The sequence below is a fragment of the Tupaia chinensis genome, unplaced genomic scaffold (genome assembly GCF_000334495.1).
Source record: "Tupaia chinensis unplaced genomic scaffold, TupChi_1.0 Scaffold000054_1, whole genome shotgun sequence".
NCBI lineage: Eukaryota > Metazoa > Chordata > Mammalia > Scandentia > Tupaiidae > Tupaia > Tupaia belangeri.
The window spans coordinates 6,831,575-6,847,986 of NW_006159512.1; the positions used below are offsets into that span (position 1 = coordinate 6,831,575).

The window sequence follows — 16,412 nt, forward strand, 5'->3', positions numbered from 1 at the left end:
TATTCACTAATTAATAGATTCCACACTGTATAGATTAAACATGAAAGAGATGAAAACATACTGAAAATTTACTGCATGCCAGCCTCTATTCTAAGCATTTAAAAATGGTAATTCTTCTATTTCTCATATCAACCCAATGAGTTGGAGCTTTTATTATTCTCATTTTGCAGATAGGAAAATTGAAGTCCATTAAGTAACTTGCCTAAGGACCTCAGAAATGGCCAAAGTCCAATGAATGTGCAAAGCGTGGATTGGTTCCAGGCTCTGATCACTTTGAAATCACCTACTGGCTTAACTCTAGGACCCTCCTTAGGTCTGGGTGGCCATGTCCTTACAACCTAAACTGTGATTTGAAAGAACCATAGTGTTGCTTCATTTAAAGTTTCTGGTTATTACTTTTAATGGCAAATTTAGAGGATCATCGAGCCTCCTAAGTGTGAAAGAAATGTGCAGCCCTGGGAACACAGATGGGACACCCATTCACATTGCCATCAGCAAGGCTGGCCAGAAGGCGAGCCCTACTCCAGGAAGGCTCAGCGCAGCTGCCCAGAAATGTGCTGATTAAGCTTCTCATTGTTTCTTCTCTTCTGTTCTCTCTCCTCTCTCCCTCCCTTGCACGTTATGAAAAAGGAATTGTCATTTCTCTCTGAAGCAGCTATATTTAACCAGTGGATAAATGTGAGTATCTTTTCTGGAATTTAGGGTGGGGACAGTTTCTAATTTTACAAACTTAGAATTTGTATCATAGAAAACTGAAAATGCAACTGATAAGAAGGAGGGAGGGCAATTTTCCCACTCAATGGTTCTCAACCCAGACTTCTGAATCACATGGTAGGGGGCCAGCAGTTGGCATAATGACTATGTTGCTGGACTCCCATGTAGTTGACCACAGTTCAAGTCCCGGACCTGGTGGCTTAAACTCACGCCAGGCACATGTGCGTGTGTGCCCAAGATCCCAAGAGGAGAATGGAGGAGAAGGGATTGTGGTATGGCCATATCCCCAGGGGGTGATTTCTCACTTTTTGTCTCTCTCTTTCTGGCGAGTACATGTGCTCTATAGCAAAAATCTCGCAAAAAAAAAAAAAAAAAAAAAAAAAAGATTAAAAATGAAGAATCACTTGGTAGGAAATGCCTCCTACTTTATTCTTTTTGCACAGTATAGCCTTGGCAATATGGGGTCTTTTGTAAATCCAAACTATGTCTGCACTCTGTGGCATAAATTAAAAGTCTCGAAGACATAATAGTAGAGACGGAAAATGTACATATGAGAGGGCAGATTGAGGGACAGGTGGGAGGGGCCCGCAAAAAGGCATTTAATGAACACACGAATGTAAGATTCTTTGTTGAAAATGGTGTATATAGTAATATCCTTGATTTATCACATATTACATGCATGCTTTGAAAAATCGTACTGTACCCCATAAAAAGTGCACAACAATTAAATATAAATAAGAAATTATAAAATCGGGAAAAAAAAGAATCACATAGTATACATTTTTTAAATATTCATGCCTCTCCCACACCCAGAGAGTTTGATTTGTTTGTCAGAGGTTTGCCTTGGGCATCCATGTATTTTTAAAGCTTCCTAGGATTCTAACATGCTACCAGGGCTGAGAACCTCTGGTCTAAGGTAATCTAAGTGATTGATTTTTCAATTAATTTGAATGCTTATATATAGCTTAATTCACCACAGAGGTCTTTTTGTTTTTAGAAAAAAAAGTAACACAATTCATCACCATATTAAATTTAGATTTATAGCTATAATCAGGACAGTTAATATGTGCTTAGCTCTCAGTCCAGCATAAGCAGAAGAGCTTATCCCTCACCCCTGAAAAGTTTTAAAACAAAGAATTCAATCTTTTCCCTGCCCAGTTGTCTCAAGAGGGCAGACCCTCTTTGGCAGAATGGTTTAATACAGACAGTAACAAATGGTTTATGCCCTTTAAATAGACATATGGCAAAACGAGTCGTGGAAGGTTAGCACTCCCTGCATGACAGCTCCCTGTTGCTTCTGTAGAGGCCTCTTGAAATGCCTCCCTTGTCCCCTACCAACAAAGGCAAAAGAGATGCCCAATAATTCTCTCTTGAGCATACTGATTTCTATATAGGCTAGTCATGCTTGATTTCACCCTACCTGCATATGCTTGCCCATTGGACCCAGCTCACACCGGTCACCAGAGCCCATCGGGCGCATCTTTTCCCAGCACCACTTTCAGTGCTATCGTACTGGTAGCTTGAGATCAGCCCAGGTAGGAATATTTATACCAGAGAAGTCAGCAAATGCTCCAACCAGGGTTATCCCCCTCTGATTATCCAGTTGTTAAATATAAGCAGGCCACTGCTTCTCCCCAAAACTCACTCTAGGCAAGAATACAATGCAGGTAAGATTTTATTTCAGGCCTCCAGTTTCTACCATGCTGAAATTGTCCCTGCAATCACCCTACTACCCTTACTCCAAAGACATCCAAGATTTCTCAAGTTTTCTGTGCACACATGTGCATGAAATTCTGTTTTTCTGGCTCTTCATGTAGACTAAAGTAGAAAGGATTTATAATGACTCAACATATGACTTGATCAGGAAAAGTTGCATTTCAATAAAAACACACACATTTTGGGAACCAGCAGTTAGCATAATGGCTATGTCGCTGGACTCCCACGTAGTCGACCGCGGTTCACGTCCCGAACCCGGTGGCTTAAAACTTACGCCAGGCGCGTGTGCGTGCGTGCCCAAGATCCCAAGAGGAGAATGGAAGAGAAGGGATTGCAGCGTGACCATTCCCCCAGGGGGTGATTTCTCGCTTTCTGTCTCTATGTCTCTGTCTGTCTGGTGAGTGCACGCGCCCTATAGCGAAAACCTCTCAAAAAAAAAAAAAAAAAGAAAAGAAAAGAAAAATACACACATTTTAAGAAAAGAAATGAGTCCTGGAAGGGATATGAGGTATCAGCCAATGGGTAGTTTGGATTGGGGAAGGATACCCTGTGGCCTTCCCAGTAGCCCTGAAATTAACCTCATAGGAAGTTGTCATCTTTGTGAAGCATTTAGGTCAGCCCTGTTTGCCTCCTAACATGAGTTGGGTCACCTTATTCTCCTTCTGTGACTCAGAATGCTTCTCTACAACCCATGCTGTCCACCACCTCAAACCTCACCATCCTCGTGCCCTCCCAACAAGCCATTGCGGACATGGACCAAGATGAGAAAAGCTTTTGGTTGTCGAAAAGCAAAATTCCAGCCCTACTAAAGTAAGTATTCTCTGTTCTATTCTCCATCGTATCTGACTGGCATCCATGTGAACATGACTTACAAGTTCAAAGTAGGGAAGTCGCAGGATCTTTCAAATCTGAAAAAATTAGCATATTTTAGAATTCACCTCTCGTCCCTCTTCCAAGATAGTAAGAGTTAGTAATTATTACAGCCAGCTCTGGGCTAAACACTATTCTAAGTGCTTTACCTATAACTCAGTTAATCCCCACAACCCAAAGAGATAGTATTATAATTATTCCCATCTTATAGCTGTGGAAACTGAGGTGGGAGGTAAGTAATTAACTCAAGTCAAGGCCGATAACTACAGGGACAATTTGAATTTTGACTATGCTATATGGCTGTCTGGTCCAGACTCTATTCTCTCTTTTTTTTTTTTTTTTAGAGAGAGAGAGAGACTTTTGCTACAGGGCATGTGTGCTCCCAGAGGGATAGAGAAAGACAGAAAGTGAGAAATCACCACTCAGAGGGAATGGTCATGCTGCAATCCCTTCTCCTCCATTCTCCTCTCAGGATCTTGGGCATGCATGCACAAGTGCCTGGCATGAATTTTAAGTTGCTAGGTCCAGGACTCGAACCACAGTCAACTACCTGAGAATCCAGTGACATAACCATTTACACCATCTGCCCTACCTAGTCTCTTAACTACTCAATGAAACTGCTTCACACATCAATATTAACTATAGCCCTGTGGACTGTTGTTTTAGATACCACATGTTACTGGGCACACATGGAGTGGCAGATCTACAGACCCTGTCATCCTCTGACATGCTGGCAACATCACTGCAGGGCAACTTCCTTCACCTGGCAAAGGTGGATGGGGTAAGAGAGCTTTGTGATTTCTCTTTAGTGGAAATATGGTACGTTTGTTCATATAGATTTTTTTTTTCAAGCTCATTTATTTCTTCCATGAGAGAGTAACAGAGAGAGAGACAGCACCCCCAACAGGGTCTTAATGATACCATCATCCTCCAACCATCAGCTTTCCCTGGATTGTGAGCAAGCACTTGCTCAGCACACCCAAGGAAGTCCCCTGCCTTGAATCAGGAAAATTCTCATGTGGGATATTTTTATAGAGTGTCATGTTCTACCATCGTTTCACTATCCATCCTTTCATATCAGACTTAAATTTTTTCCATGTTATGGAAATTTCCAAATGTACAAAATAAAGAGAACAGAGTCCCCACTCAGATATCACCCAGCTGAACAACTGTCAACATAAATCAATACACACAGAAGCATGCATGCATGTTATTCTATGACAGTGATCTTATAAAATGTGGCCATCTCCCCAAAAGCTGGCCACAGGGCTCCTCCCAGCAGCCCAGAGACAGATCCAGAAAGGGTAAAAGATATGCAGTTCCACAACTTTAATACATGGTGAACTAAGAGCTGGTTACTAGTAACCTACTACATGAGTCATTATAGATAACTAGACGTTTATATTGTTAGGGTCAGTCAGTCACAAATATTTACTGAGTACCTACTATGTGCCAGGCATGTATCTGCTGTTGGAGATGGGGCAGTGCCCAAGGAAGAGACCTGCCCCAAGAAGCTCATCACCTAGCACTTTCTACAGTGTTTCAAGGACTTGGATTCAGGACTCCATGAGGAGGTCTGACTTCCCTGCAGCATGTGGCAGTGTTTTAAAGCTCTTTGTATGAATTGCGTGAGATAAGAATAGAGATTCTACCAAAAAAGAGAGAACTCCTACATCAGAAAATTGGGTCACACAGTCAAAAATCAAGAATTACTGCTCTAATCCATTTCTACCACTAATCAGTATGAACCTATGAAAAAAATATTTGCCTAGTACTATCTAAATGTACAAAGTTCATCAAATAATTCCTTTTAGAAAGCATAAAAGAGGCCAACAGGTGGTGTAGTGGTTAAGATACAAGAATTTCACATGGCCAACCACGGTTAGAGCCCCAAATCCAGCAACTTGAAACTCACTCCAAGCGCATGTGCATGTGTGCCCAAAATCCCAAAAGGAGAATGGAAGAAAAGGGATTGAAGCATGACCAACACACACCCACCCCGGGTGTGGGGGACGTATTTCTCGCTTTCTGTCTCTCTGTCTGTGTCTCCCCAGCAAGTACACATGCCCTATAGCAAAAAGCTCTGGAAGAAGAAGAAAAGGAAGAGGAAGAGGAAGAAGAAGAAGACAGAAAAGAGTTACCTATGTGCAATCCACAATGCTGTCTACAATTTTTCAAACTGCAGGATCTCTTTAATCAGCCTCAACCAGCACTTTTCTAATGAAATAGAAGAGAGTGATATAGACTCAATGATCAGAGGAGTACCTCCCACACAGTGGGGGAAAATATTATTTCAGTGTGTGTGTGTGTGTGTGTGTGTGTGTGTCTGTGTGTCTGTGTGTCTGTGTATGTCTGTGATATCTCATGGGTCACAATTTCAATGTATTTCTTGCTGAGAATCATGACCCAAGAGTGTGAAGGTCCCTGTTGCTCAAAAAGTGGGAAACTCAGCAATAATATCGATCTCTAGATGCACTGTGTGGGGCCTCACCTTTCCGCTGTGGTTTGCGCTTACAGAATATCACAATTGAGGGAGCATCCATTGTCGATGGTGACAACGCAGCCACAAACGGAGTGATCCACATCATCAACAAGGTACGTGGTCCTACACAGGCAGCATCTCTTCCATTGTTATTTATCCTCAGGGACAGAAGCTTTCTTGGAAAATTTTTTTTAAAAAATAGCTTTAATATAAGAGTAACCTGTATTGCTTTTATTTTAAAGTCATGTAGAAGCTATTCATTCAGCCAGACTCAGCTACATGTACTCAGTTTATATTCTGCAACAGGCCCTATGTCCAGTGTGACCACACATATTATCTGTCTTGTTAAAAGATACACAGGCACCCTAGTATTGAGAAGTCCACCCTTCTCTGCATTGTTGCACCTAAAAATAAGGTGAGAATGGTCCTAGGGGAACAAATGGAAAGGGTAGAAAATATTTTGTCATATTTTAGTTTTTCCTCAGACCCAATGCAATACTATTCAAAGGTATGAAATAGGTGGAGAGGGAGAATAAGAGAATAACAGGAAACAGAATTGCAAAATATCCTATAATTTTAAGTTACTAAATTAGGATCTTTGTTTAAAATGAAAGTTAGAATTAGGAGTACATTGGGGACTTCTAGAAGGTGAAAAATTGAGGAGGATATTGCATTTTAACTAAAATTATTCTCACTTGGCACTTCTATATTCTATACTCACTTTGTGATTCTAAGTTATAGAAAAGGTCAACTATTTGAATTCATGAAAGAGAGAGACTATAGGACCCCTGGGTGCATTATTTTATGATGACCTTGTGATCCTCCTGTACACTAAAAGGCACTGAGAAACACAACATCTTTAAGCAAGTGATTCATCACTTGCAGGAAACCTTGCTGGGTTCATAACTTCATATAATGCCAAGTAACTTTACTTACCAAGAGTATTTTTTTTTCCAGTCCTGGCTTTATAAAGTGCTAAAAATCTTTGGAAATATAAACACATCTGTCCTTCTTACATTTTTTTTCAATGTGCCATAGGATGCATGTGCTCTCCAGAGAGAGACAGTGAGGGAGAAAGCACTTCTCAGTGGGACATAGTTATGCAGCAGTATCCTTTCCTCCACCTCTTCATCCTGTCAGGATTTGGGGCACACACATACACACATAGGGTTTCATTTTTTTTTTTAATTTTTTTTATACATTTAATCACTGCATATATCTCTTTAGCAAATGGTGCTAGAAAAACCGGGTATCCACTTGCAGAAAGATGAAACTGGACCTTTATCTCACACTATTAATAAAAATCAACTCAAATGGATCAAAGATCTAAACCTAAGACCTTGAACTATAAACTGGACCGTTACTGCTGGTAACGGGACCCACTACTGGTGGATAACACAGGGGAAATTCTTTGAGACATCAGAGCAGGCAAAGACTTCTTAAATAAGACCCTGAAATCACAGGCAATAATCTCAAAAACAGACAAATGGAACTACATCAGGTTAAAAGAAACTTCTGCCCAGCAAAAGAAACAATAATTAGAGTGTATCAGCAACCCTCAGAATGGGAGAATATATTTATAAACTATGCCTCAGGACAGGGACTAATAACTAGAATATACAGAGAACTCCAATGGCTTACCACAAAAAAAAAAAAATCAACTCAATTAAAAGACGGTAAAATTAACTGAACTGACAACTCTCTAAGGAAGACATGTGAACAGCCAAAAACCATAGGGTGTGATTTTTAAACCACTAGGACCAGAACTCAAACTGTGGTCACTCATGTGGTTCTGGCTCCCTTAACTACCAGGTCATGGGACCAGCCCCTCACTTACATTGTTTGATGGACATTCGTTAGTAGAATGGCTCCTCCACCCATCCCCTGCACTGAGCATTATTTTGTTGGGGCCAGTTCAAGTCTCATCTCCTCTATGTTGCCTTTGCGAACTCACACAGTCCCTATCACTGATAATGACATAGTATCAAGAGTGTCAGTTCTAGAGTCATACAGAACCCAGGTTTGGATACTTAGCTGACTCTTACTTAAGTAAGTTACATAACCTCTCTGAGCCTCATTTTTCTTCCCCCATGAGGAGTGGCATGGCATCCTCCACTCTCAATGCCTGTTTCCTAGTAGACCTTTAGTAAATGGCAATTTTATTCTCTTCTTCCATCTCTGAAATCACATGGTATTTCTCTATGAAAGTGGCTTCTGCAGAATGTCATCTGCAGGATGTAGATTAATGTTTTAAAAAAAGAAGTCAGAGATCAAAAATTTTAAGTAAAAATGTCCTGTTTTTACTACACTGCATGAGCCAAATAAAACGTTTTCACAAGGTAGATTCAGGCAACTAGTGGCAGCAGATTTAAGACTTTAGGGAAAAGAAATGAAGGACCTGAAAAACAAGCAAAAGAATAAGAAAGGAAGATCGATTTTAGCTGCAGCCTGTTGCATTTTACTTAGACTTTCAGGGTCTTGCCTGATAAGGGAATGACAGAATGGATTACCTAGGGAAAAATATAAAGTCTTCAGGGCAAGATCATGTGTTCTCTAATTGGGCAGGTGTCAGAAAGAGACATTAAATTGAACTAATAACACCCACGAGAGCCTTCCATCCTTGTCACTGCATTCCAGAACATTTTTATTCTGCAAGTAACCTTCAAAACATTATCAATGTCAACTCCTTTAACTGCTTAAATTGGTGAACAGGACTTTTGTGTTCATGAACTAGCAGCAAGTTTATGGAAACATGCTAACAGAATATTGGGGTTTCCTTTCCCAGGTGCTGATCCCCCAAAGAGGTCTAACTGGCTCTTTACCAAACTTACTCACCCGGCTGGAGCAGATGCCTGACTATTCCATCTTCCGGGGATATATCATTGCAAGTACTATGTTCCCTGCCTGACCACCTTCCTCAGGTTACTTGGGAATGGGAATCCCTCACATGCTCTTCTGTCTTTCCATCGCAGCAATATAACCTGGCAAATGTAATCGAGGCTGCCGATGCTTACACAGTGTTTGCTCCAAGCAATAACGCCATCCAGAATTACGTCAAGGAGAAGAAGGTCACAACTCTAGTAGGTGCTGGGAACAATAACCAGGGAAGATAAATGCCAAAAATTCACAGACTCAACATTTTCAGTCCATCAGTTATGCACCATTTCACTCTTTCATCAAAACCTTCTTGTCCACTCCCACATACTTCGCAGAGACTCATACAGAACTCTTGCACACACAAACCTTCCTATATTTAGTGTGTACTTCTAGAAGTTCATACTTGAGCCCAGATGCACAAGCATGTAGCATTCCAGGAACCTGGAAGGATCCTCATGGTCACTTCTCCACCCTTCCCTGTCCTCCGCCTGGTCCCCAGCAACCCAGATGACAGCAACAGGGACTTAGAAGAGTGAATCATCTCTTTCTTCTCTTCTTCCATCTCTATCTTCCATGACTCCTAATATTTGGGGGCAAATAGTCAAGGTTTATCAAAGAATTGTGTGAATTAATCAAAAAGCTTCCATCGTGCCACTATCTGGCTTAAAACCTTTGAGTGGATCCTGTTTTTTTCAGGACTAATTTCAAACACCCTCCCCAGTTATTTAAGATCTCCATTAACTGGTCACACTTTCTCTTACATTCAGGGGCTCTAGACTTTTTATACAGGGAGAGCACAGGGCTCCTCACACTTGGCCCCACAGGAGGAGTCATGCTGGGAGCTGGATTTCCACAGGCAAGCATGCTGTTTTTATTTATATCTTTACACAGAGTGGCTGAGATGAAGATGCTAACAAGATACTGCTGGTACTTAAAGCTCCACTAAGCCACCCTTGACATATTGCTGTCTTCAGGCAGTAATGTAAAGAAACCACGTTGTCTAATGATAGACTTATTGATCCTAAACATGCCAGAAATGTGTTTGGTGCCTTTGTTCCTATCTACACACATATGCACACATGCACATACCCTGACTCCTCAATCAGAAAGGCTGCGCTTCCTATTCTTCCTTCATCTTCCCTACTCATTCTTCATGTCTAGGCCCACCTCCTAAAGGAAGCTGGCTCTAGCTCCCTGATACTCTCTTCTGCCATGTATCTTCTTCAGCACTTCAAAAATACCCCTGGTATAATTAACTGTATTTTCCAAAGGCAGGTCTTAGCTCTCCAAGTTATAAACTCCCTAGCAAAGGAGAAATGTAGATTATAGAATCAGCCCCAGCATCACAAAGCAGAGTATAAGAGAGTGGGTTTAGAGCTGAAAGACAATGACTTAGCAACTTCTTTCTTCATTCCCCATATCATGCTTCTATTCCCTTTTTTTTTTTCTTTTTTTTTTTTGGAGAGGTTTTTTTCGCTATAGGGCGCGTGTGCTCGCCAGACAGACAGAGAGAGACATAGAGACAGAAAGCGAGAAATCACCCCCCAGGGGGGATGGTCACGCCGCAATCCCTTCTCCTCCATTCTCCTCTCGGGATCTTGGGCACGCATGCACAAGTGCCCGGCGTGAGTTTTAAGCCACCGGGTCCGGGACGCAAACCGCGGTCAACTACGTGGGAGTCCAACAACATAGTCATTACGCTAACTGCTGGTTCCCTCTATTCCCTTTTTTGACTTCAATAAACTCAGTTATGATTTCATCAGGTATGAAGTGAGGAGTCAGTAGTTTTGAAGAGATATTTAGAGGGCAGGAGGGTTTAGAGGAAAGGAAGAGAGTAGGAGGACCCTAGGAATTTGGAGCACATTTCTGGCTTCTCCGTTCAGGAAGCCTATCTGCCCTTCTAGGCAGCCATCTTGTATAAGACTTGGGGTACTATGACAGATGCACCACATCTCTGAGCCACAGTAAACACCTACAGTCTCTTGTCCCAAGCCAATTCTGTGAGTGTAGGACAACTCTCCTTGCCCTGCTGTACCCAGCTCATAGGCTTGATCAGACCCCAGACCAAAATGCAGGCTTTCTCTACACAGCATTTCTGCCCAAAGAAACCTTTAAAATCCACCTCCAACTTTCATACCCTCAGTCTGTGCTTTAGAGTCACCTAATGAATTGTTGACCACTGTCCTTGGAAAACTGGCAAGTACCCTGGGATGATGTGTTTCACAACTCTAGTGTTTCATATCTATTATGTCTTGATGCCTCCTCCCTCAATGTTACACTTTGACAAGGTATTGCTCCTTCTTGTAACCCCGTATCAGAGAAGCCCCATATCTGCTGGCTGATCTATGGATTGACTTTCAACTCCATTGTCCAGGAGGAGAGTATACTTCGGTATCATGTGGTCCTGGAGGAGAAACTCCTGAAGAATGACCTGCACAATGGCATGCATCGAGAGACCATGCTGGGTTTCTCCTACCCTCTTGGCTTCTTTCTCCACAATGACCAGGTACAATACTCTTATTTAAAACCCAGAGCAAGTGTTTTTTATCATCTGTCATCTATCATCACTTCCAAATCTTAGCAACGTCATCCATCATCACATATTGGAATCATCTCACCTTCCTAAGCCTTAGCAACAACACAGTAGTCTGTGTCTCATCATAAGGGAATGACTGAGCCAGATTATCAGGCTCCCACTTGCACACCATGTGACCACCCTTCAGATAATCGGTGTAGACTTACTAATCATGGTATTTGCATCCTAGCCCTCACAGGTGCCCTTCAATCATAGAAAGAAGAAAGAAAAAAGGAAAGAAAGAAAGAGGGGGAAAAAAGGAAGGGAGAAAGCAAGAAAAAGAAAGCGGAAGAAAAGAAAAGATAAAAAGAAAGAAACACTTAACCAAGGGTCTCCAAAATGAAAGGGATCTTAACTCCAGAATGAGCATTGCTCTAGGGCATAAGAAACCTAATGACAAATACAGATCCTAGCAGCCAAATGAATCAACCTTAATCATCAAGGTTGTAGTCCTAGAACCAACTCTTCTTCACACTGGTGTTCCGTATACACCTCACGCAATACCTGTTTAAGAGTGTTTAAAATTCATGGGAAAAATGGGACCAGCAGATGGCATAGTGGTTATGTCACTGGACTCCCACATGACTGACTGCAGTTCAAATCCCAGACCCAGTAGCTTGAAACTCATGCTGAGCATATGTGTATGGGTGGCCAAGATTCTGAGAAGAGAGTGGAAGAGAAGGGATTGCAGTGTAGCTGTCCCCCTGGGGGTGATTTTTCACTTTCTGTCTCTCTGTCTCTGTCTCTCTGGCAAGCGCATGCACTCTATAGCAAAAATCTCTCCTAAAAACAAAAAAGAATTCATGAGAAAGAATTAATGAAACTAAATATTTAATTTATTTCAGATACAAAATTCTATTCTCAACTGTCCAGTCAAAAGATCAGTCATAAAAATTCAACAAGGAATTCACAATAGAATTCTAATATCAACACTCACAGGAAAAATTAATAAAAACAAATTATTATTTAAAAGAAGCTAAGCACTATATTAAAATGAATGTATAATCAGAGAAGAGAAGTTTTGAGCAATAATATTATTTAATTCTTTATAAAAAGTGTAATCTGAAAAGCAATTTCCTCAATGGTATCATTGTTGAATCACCAGTAAACTTTTATGTAAGTTTTTTTTTTTCTTTTCTTCATTTTTGTTAAATGAGGGAGAAAGAAAGCGAGAAATAAGCACTTTTTAACAAGGTCTCACCATGCAGCAATCCTCCTGTTTGAGCCTTTCAGTTAAACAGGATCACAGGCATGCACCACCATGCCTGACCTGTTTTAGGTAGGTTCGAGAACCAAACCCTGGCCTCCCATGTGGTCCCAGCCTTGCACAACAGCACCCCACCACTTGTACACCACAGCCCAAGGCTTCTGTAAAATAGTTTGATCTTGGAGGCAAAAACAAGTCTTCCTGACTCTTCATTACTTGGAGAATAATCTAATTCCAAATATTTTTCTCTGACTTGTACAAATAATTCTACCTATTGTGTAACAACTTAGAAGAGATTCTTTTAAATGCATTTCCTTATTTTTCCAGGAATAGCAATTGTTATTGATAGAGCCTTCATTTTTGTTTTTAGTTTTATTTTTTTTAATGTCAGACGATGCATACACTCAACAGTCAGAGACAGAGAAAGAGAGAGAAGGGAAAATCACCTTCCCTGATGGGATGCGACCATACCCCAGCCCCTTCTCCTCTATTTCTCCATCCTGCTGGACTCTGTGGTGCACACACATATACCCAGCATGTTTTTCAAGCCACTAGGGCCAAGATTCAAACCATAGTTGGCCATATGATATCTAACCCCCTTAACCACTAGGCCACAGAGCCAGCCCTTATTTTGGTTTTGTCTGACATCTTTTCTTCATCATATAGAGAGTAATACTCTAATGCAGTTAGTTGAATCAATTCTAATCCTGTAATTTTCATTTTCCATTTTCAGAAAAATCTTTGTTCTAGTGCAAGAAGTGTATGTATTCATACGTTAGGGGCTTTGCGTTTAATGATACTTCCTTGCTCTTACAACAGAAGTGTACAAAGATGCTTTATAAATGAATAGACATGTTCAAATCAAAATTTTAATGCAACCTATAATTTTCTGGATATATCTCTTGGTGCAAATGATTCAGGCTTTTTTAATGTCAAATCAACAGTTTTACAACATCAAATGTTCTGCTATTTTGGTATTTTAAAATAGCTCAGCATCTTAGAATTCTGTAAATTTGTGTTATAATCACCATTTAAGTTAAGCTTCCTGCTAATTTTCCTAATGTGCACAGACCAAATGGAACATGTCTATGGAGCTCAGCCATGATCCAAATGGAAATATCCAAATGGAACTTTATTTGACTGCAAATCAATCATAAACAACGTTAACATTCAGCAGAAGTTCACATTTAAGCACAGTAGGGTCATTTTAATATTGGGGAGTGTTGGGGATGTAAGTTTATGAATTATTTTATGAATTGTAGGCTCTTACAGAATACTAACTAGATGTCTGCTTTGTACAATAAGAAGTCCCCCCCAATCTAAGCCCTGCTACATTTACACACATACAAGTATATATACATCACTCCAATTTTTCAAAGAGCCATCCATTTCAAATTATATTTATTATATTAATGAATGAATTTCTTTATTTTTTCTTTTAATAATTGTTTACATATCCTTCTCTTTTAAAAAAAGATAAAATAAATTGTAATTCATAATTTGATTTGGCAACATTTGGACACTGATGTAGTCACTATGTCTTGGATGTTTATGGGCATGCTAGACCAAGATGGAGCCAACTATACTTTTTTTTAAAGTCTTGTCTAATTATTTATTTACACACTTTTATAAACTGCAATTTAGCCTTTCTGAGGGTTGTTTGTGAATTAGCCACAACGTTGAGATGTGAAAAAATCAATTTACCTGAAGAAAAGAAATGACCGACCCAATTAAAAACTGGGCAAATGAGCTGAACAGACAACTCTCTAAGGAAGACATATGAACAGCCAACAAACATATGAAAAAATGCTCAGCATCCCTTATCATAAGGGAGATGCAAATCAAAACTACTGTGAGATACCACGAAACCCCAGTCAGAATGGCTAAGATTAAAAAAATAAAGAATAAATATTGGAAGGCTTTGGAGAAAAAGGAACTCTCCTGCACTATTGGTGGGAATGTAAATTAGTACAGCCACTATGGAAAGCAATATGGAGATTCCTCAAAGACCTAAAAATAGAAGTACCATGTGATCCAGCCATTCCACTCCTACATATCTACCCAAATGATAGGAATACATTCAGTCAGAAAAACACTTGTACATCCATGTTTATTGTGGCATTATTCACAATTGTTAAGATATAGAACCAACCAAATGTCCACAAATAGACGAATGGATTGAAAAAGTATGGTGCATATATGGTATGGAATACTACTCAGTCGTAAGAAACAATGAGATCCTAGCATTTGATAGAAAGTGGACAAATATGGAAGATATATTCTTAAGTAAAGCAAGCTAGACTATGAAAGAGAGGCATTTTAGGGGCCAGCAGGTGGCATGTTGGTTAAGGGCACTAGACCCCCACATGGCCAACTGTGGTTTAAGTCTCAGATTTGGCACTTGCTTTCTTTCTCACTTTCTCTCTCACTCTCTCACTCTGCCCCTCTCTGGTCAAATTAAAATAAATAAATAAATAAATAAATAATCAAAGTTAAATAAAATAATTCTTTAAAGAAAAAGAAAGAGAGCGAGGCATTGTATGTCTCCACCTTATACTGAATGTCAGAAACTGAACAACATAAAGGCATGGAGAGCAGCTGTGGGTACCAGAGACAGTGTAAGAGGAGGGTGGGAAATGGCAGAGGGTGAGAGGAGGGAATCAAGGGGAAAAAAGAAAGAAGAAAGAAGTAAAGCAATTAAGAAACACAATATGGAAAATTACCTATTGAAGATAATAGGTATGTTAATATCTTTGAATCAATATGCAATGTATTCTGGTTAGGAAAATTCACTTTATATACTGTAATGATATACAGTAATTGAATGTAAAATAAATAAACTTTTTTTTTAAAAAAAAGGATGGGTTACATTTCCGTGTCTTGGTGATGAAAGGCCTTGACGCCTCCAGCCTGCTATCTACGACGTAACTGAGAATGTTCATGGAGCCATCCTGCCAATGGGCACTGACAAAATAATCATGGGGCAGCATTTTTCAAACAAATATAAGGAAATTAATTGTAGATAGGGAAAGGTACCCCATAAGTGATCTAGAACAACTTCTTCCTTTTACAAAAGAGAAAACTGAGGTTCAGGAAAGAAAGGAACTGGCCCAAACACACACAGCTAGAAGTTGGACTATTACTCAGATGCAGAACTTGTACTCAGACGCCCCTTTCTAAGGCCAGAACTCTTTTCACTACAGTATACCACCTTCCAAATGAATATCGTTATCTCTCCTAGGCTGTGTCCCAATCTTCCTCATCTTCTTTAAATTACTATAATAAAAAGGCACTTTTAACCCTCTTGTTCACAGCTCTATGTTAATGAGGCCCCAATAAACTACACCAATGTTGCCACTGACAAAGGAGTGATCCATGGCTTGGGAAAAGTTCTGGAAATTCAGAAGAATAGATGTGACTTGAATCACACCACTATTATACGAGTAAGTTATATTCAGGACCAACAATGCAACTAAAAACTGCTGTGGTGGGAACCAGCAGTTAGCGTAATGGCTACGTCGCTGGACTCCCACGTAGTCGACCGCGGTTCGCGTCCCGGACCCAGTGGCTTAAAACTCACGCCGGGCGCGTGTGCGTGCATGCCCAAGACCCCGAGAGGAGAATGGAAGAGAAGGGATTGCGGCATGACCATCCCCCCGGGGGGTGATTTCTCGCTTTCTGTCTCTATGTCTCTGTCTGTCCGGCGAGCACACGCGCCCTATGGCAAAAACCTCTCAAAAAAAAAAAAAAAAAAACTGCTGTGGGCTTATTTTTTTTATCATTTTTAAATTAACATTTCTATTAGGATATCTTAGTTCAGTCCAGAAACCACTGAGTGAACATCTCTGACATGCTACGGGGTGTCCCCTGCTGTGGTTCTACAAAGATAAATAAGACACAATCCCACCCTCAATGGGCTCATGTTCCACTGCAATAGCTATACCTTCAGTGCCTCGGAAAAGCTGCCAAGA

General features: G+C 40.4%; 1 protein-coding gene across 1 annotated transcript in view; it reads left to right on the plus strand.

Moving 5' to 3' along the window:
• Window positions 1-16,412, plus strand: part of STAB2 (stabilin 2) — a 176,862-nt gene that overhangs the window by 97,075 nt on the left and 63,375 nt on the right. The window contains exons 28-35 of the mRNA XM_006141408.3: window positions 631-678; window positions 3,104-3,240; window positions 3,967-4,081; window positions 5,818-5,895; window positions 8,568-8,666; window positions 8,755-8,862; window positions 11,034-11,165; window positions 15,756-15,884. Of these exons, the coding sequence (XP_006141470.1) occupies window positions 631-678; window positions 3,104-3,240; window positions 3,967-4,081; window positions 5,818-5,895; window positions 8,568-8,666; window positions 8,755-8,862; window positions 11,034-11,165; window positions 15,756-15,884 (846 nt within the window). The remainder of the gene's footprint in view (window positions 1-630; window positions 679-3,103; window positions 3,241-3,966; window positions 4,082-5,817; window positions 5,896-8,567; window positions 8,667-8,754; window positions 8,863-11,033; window positions 11,166-15,755; window positions 15,885-16,412) is intronic.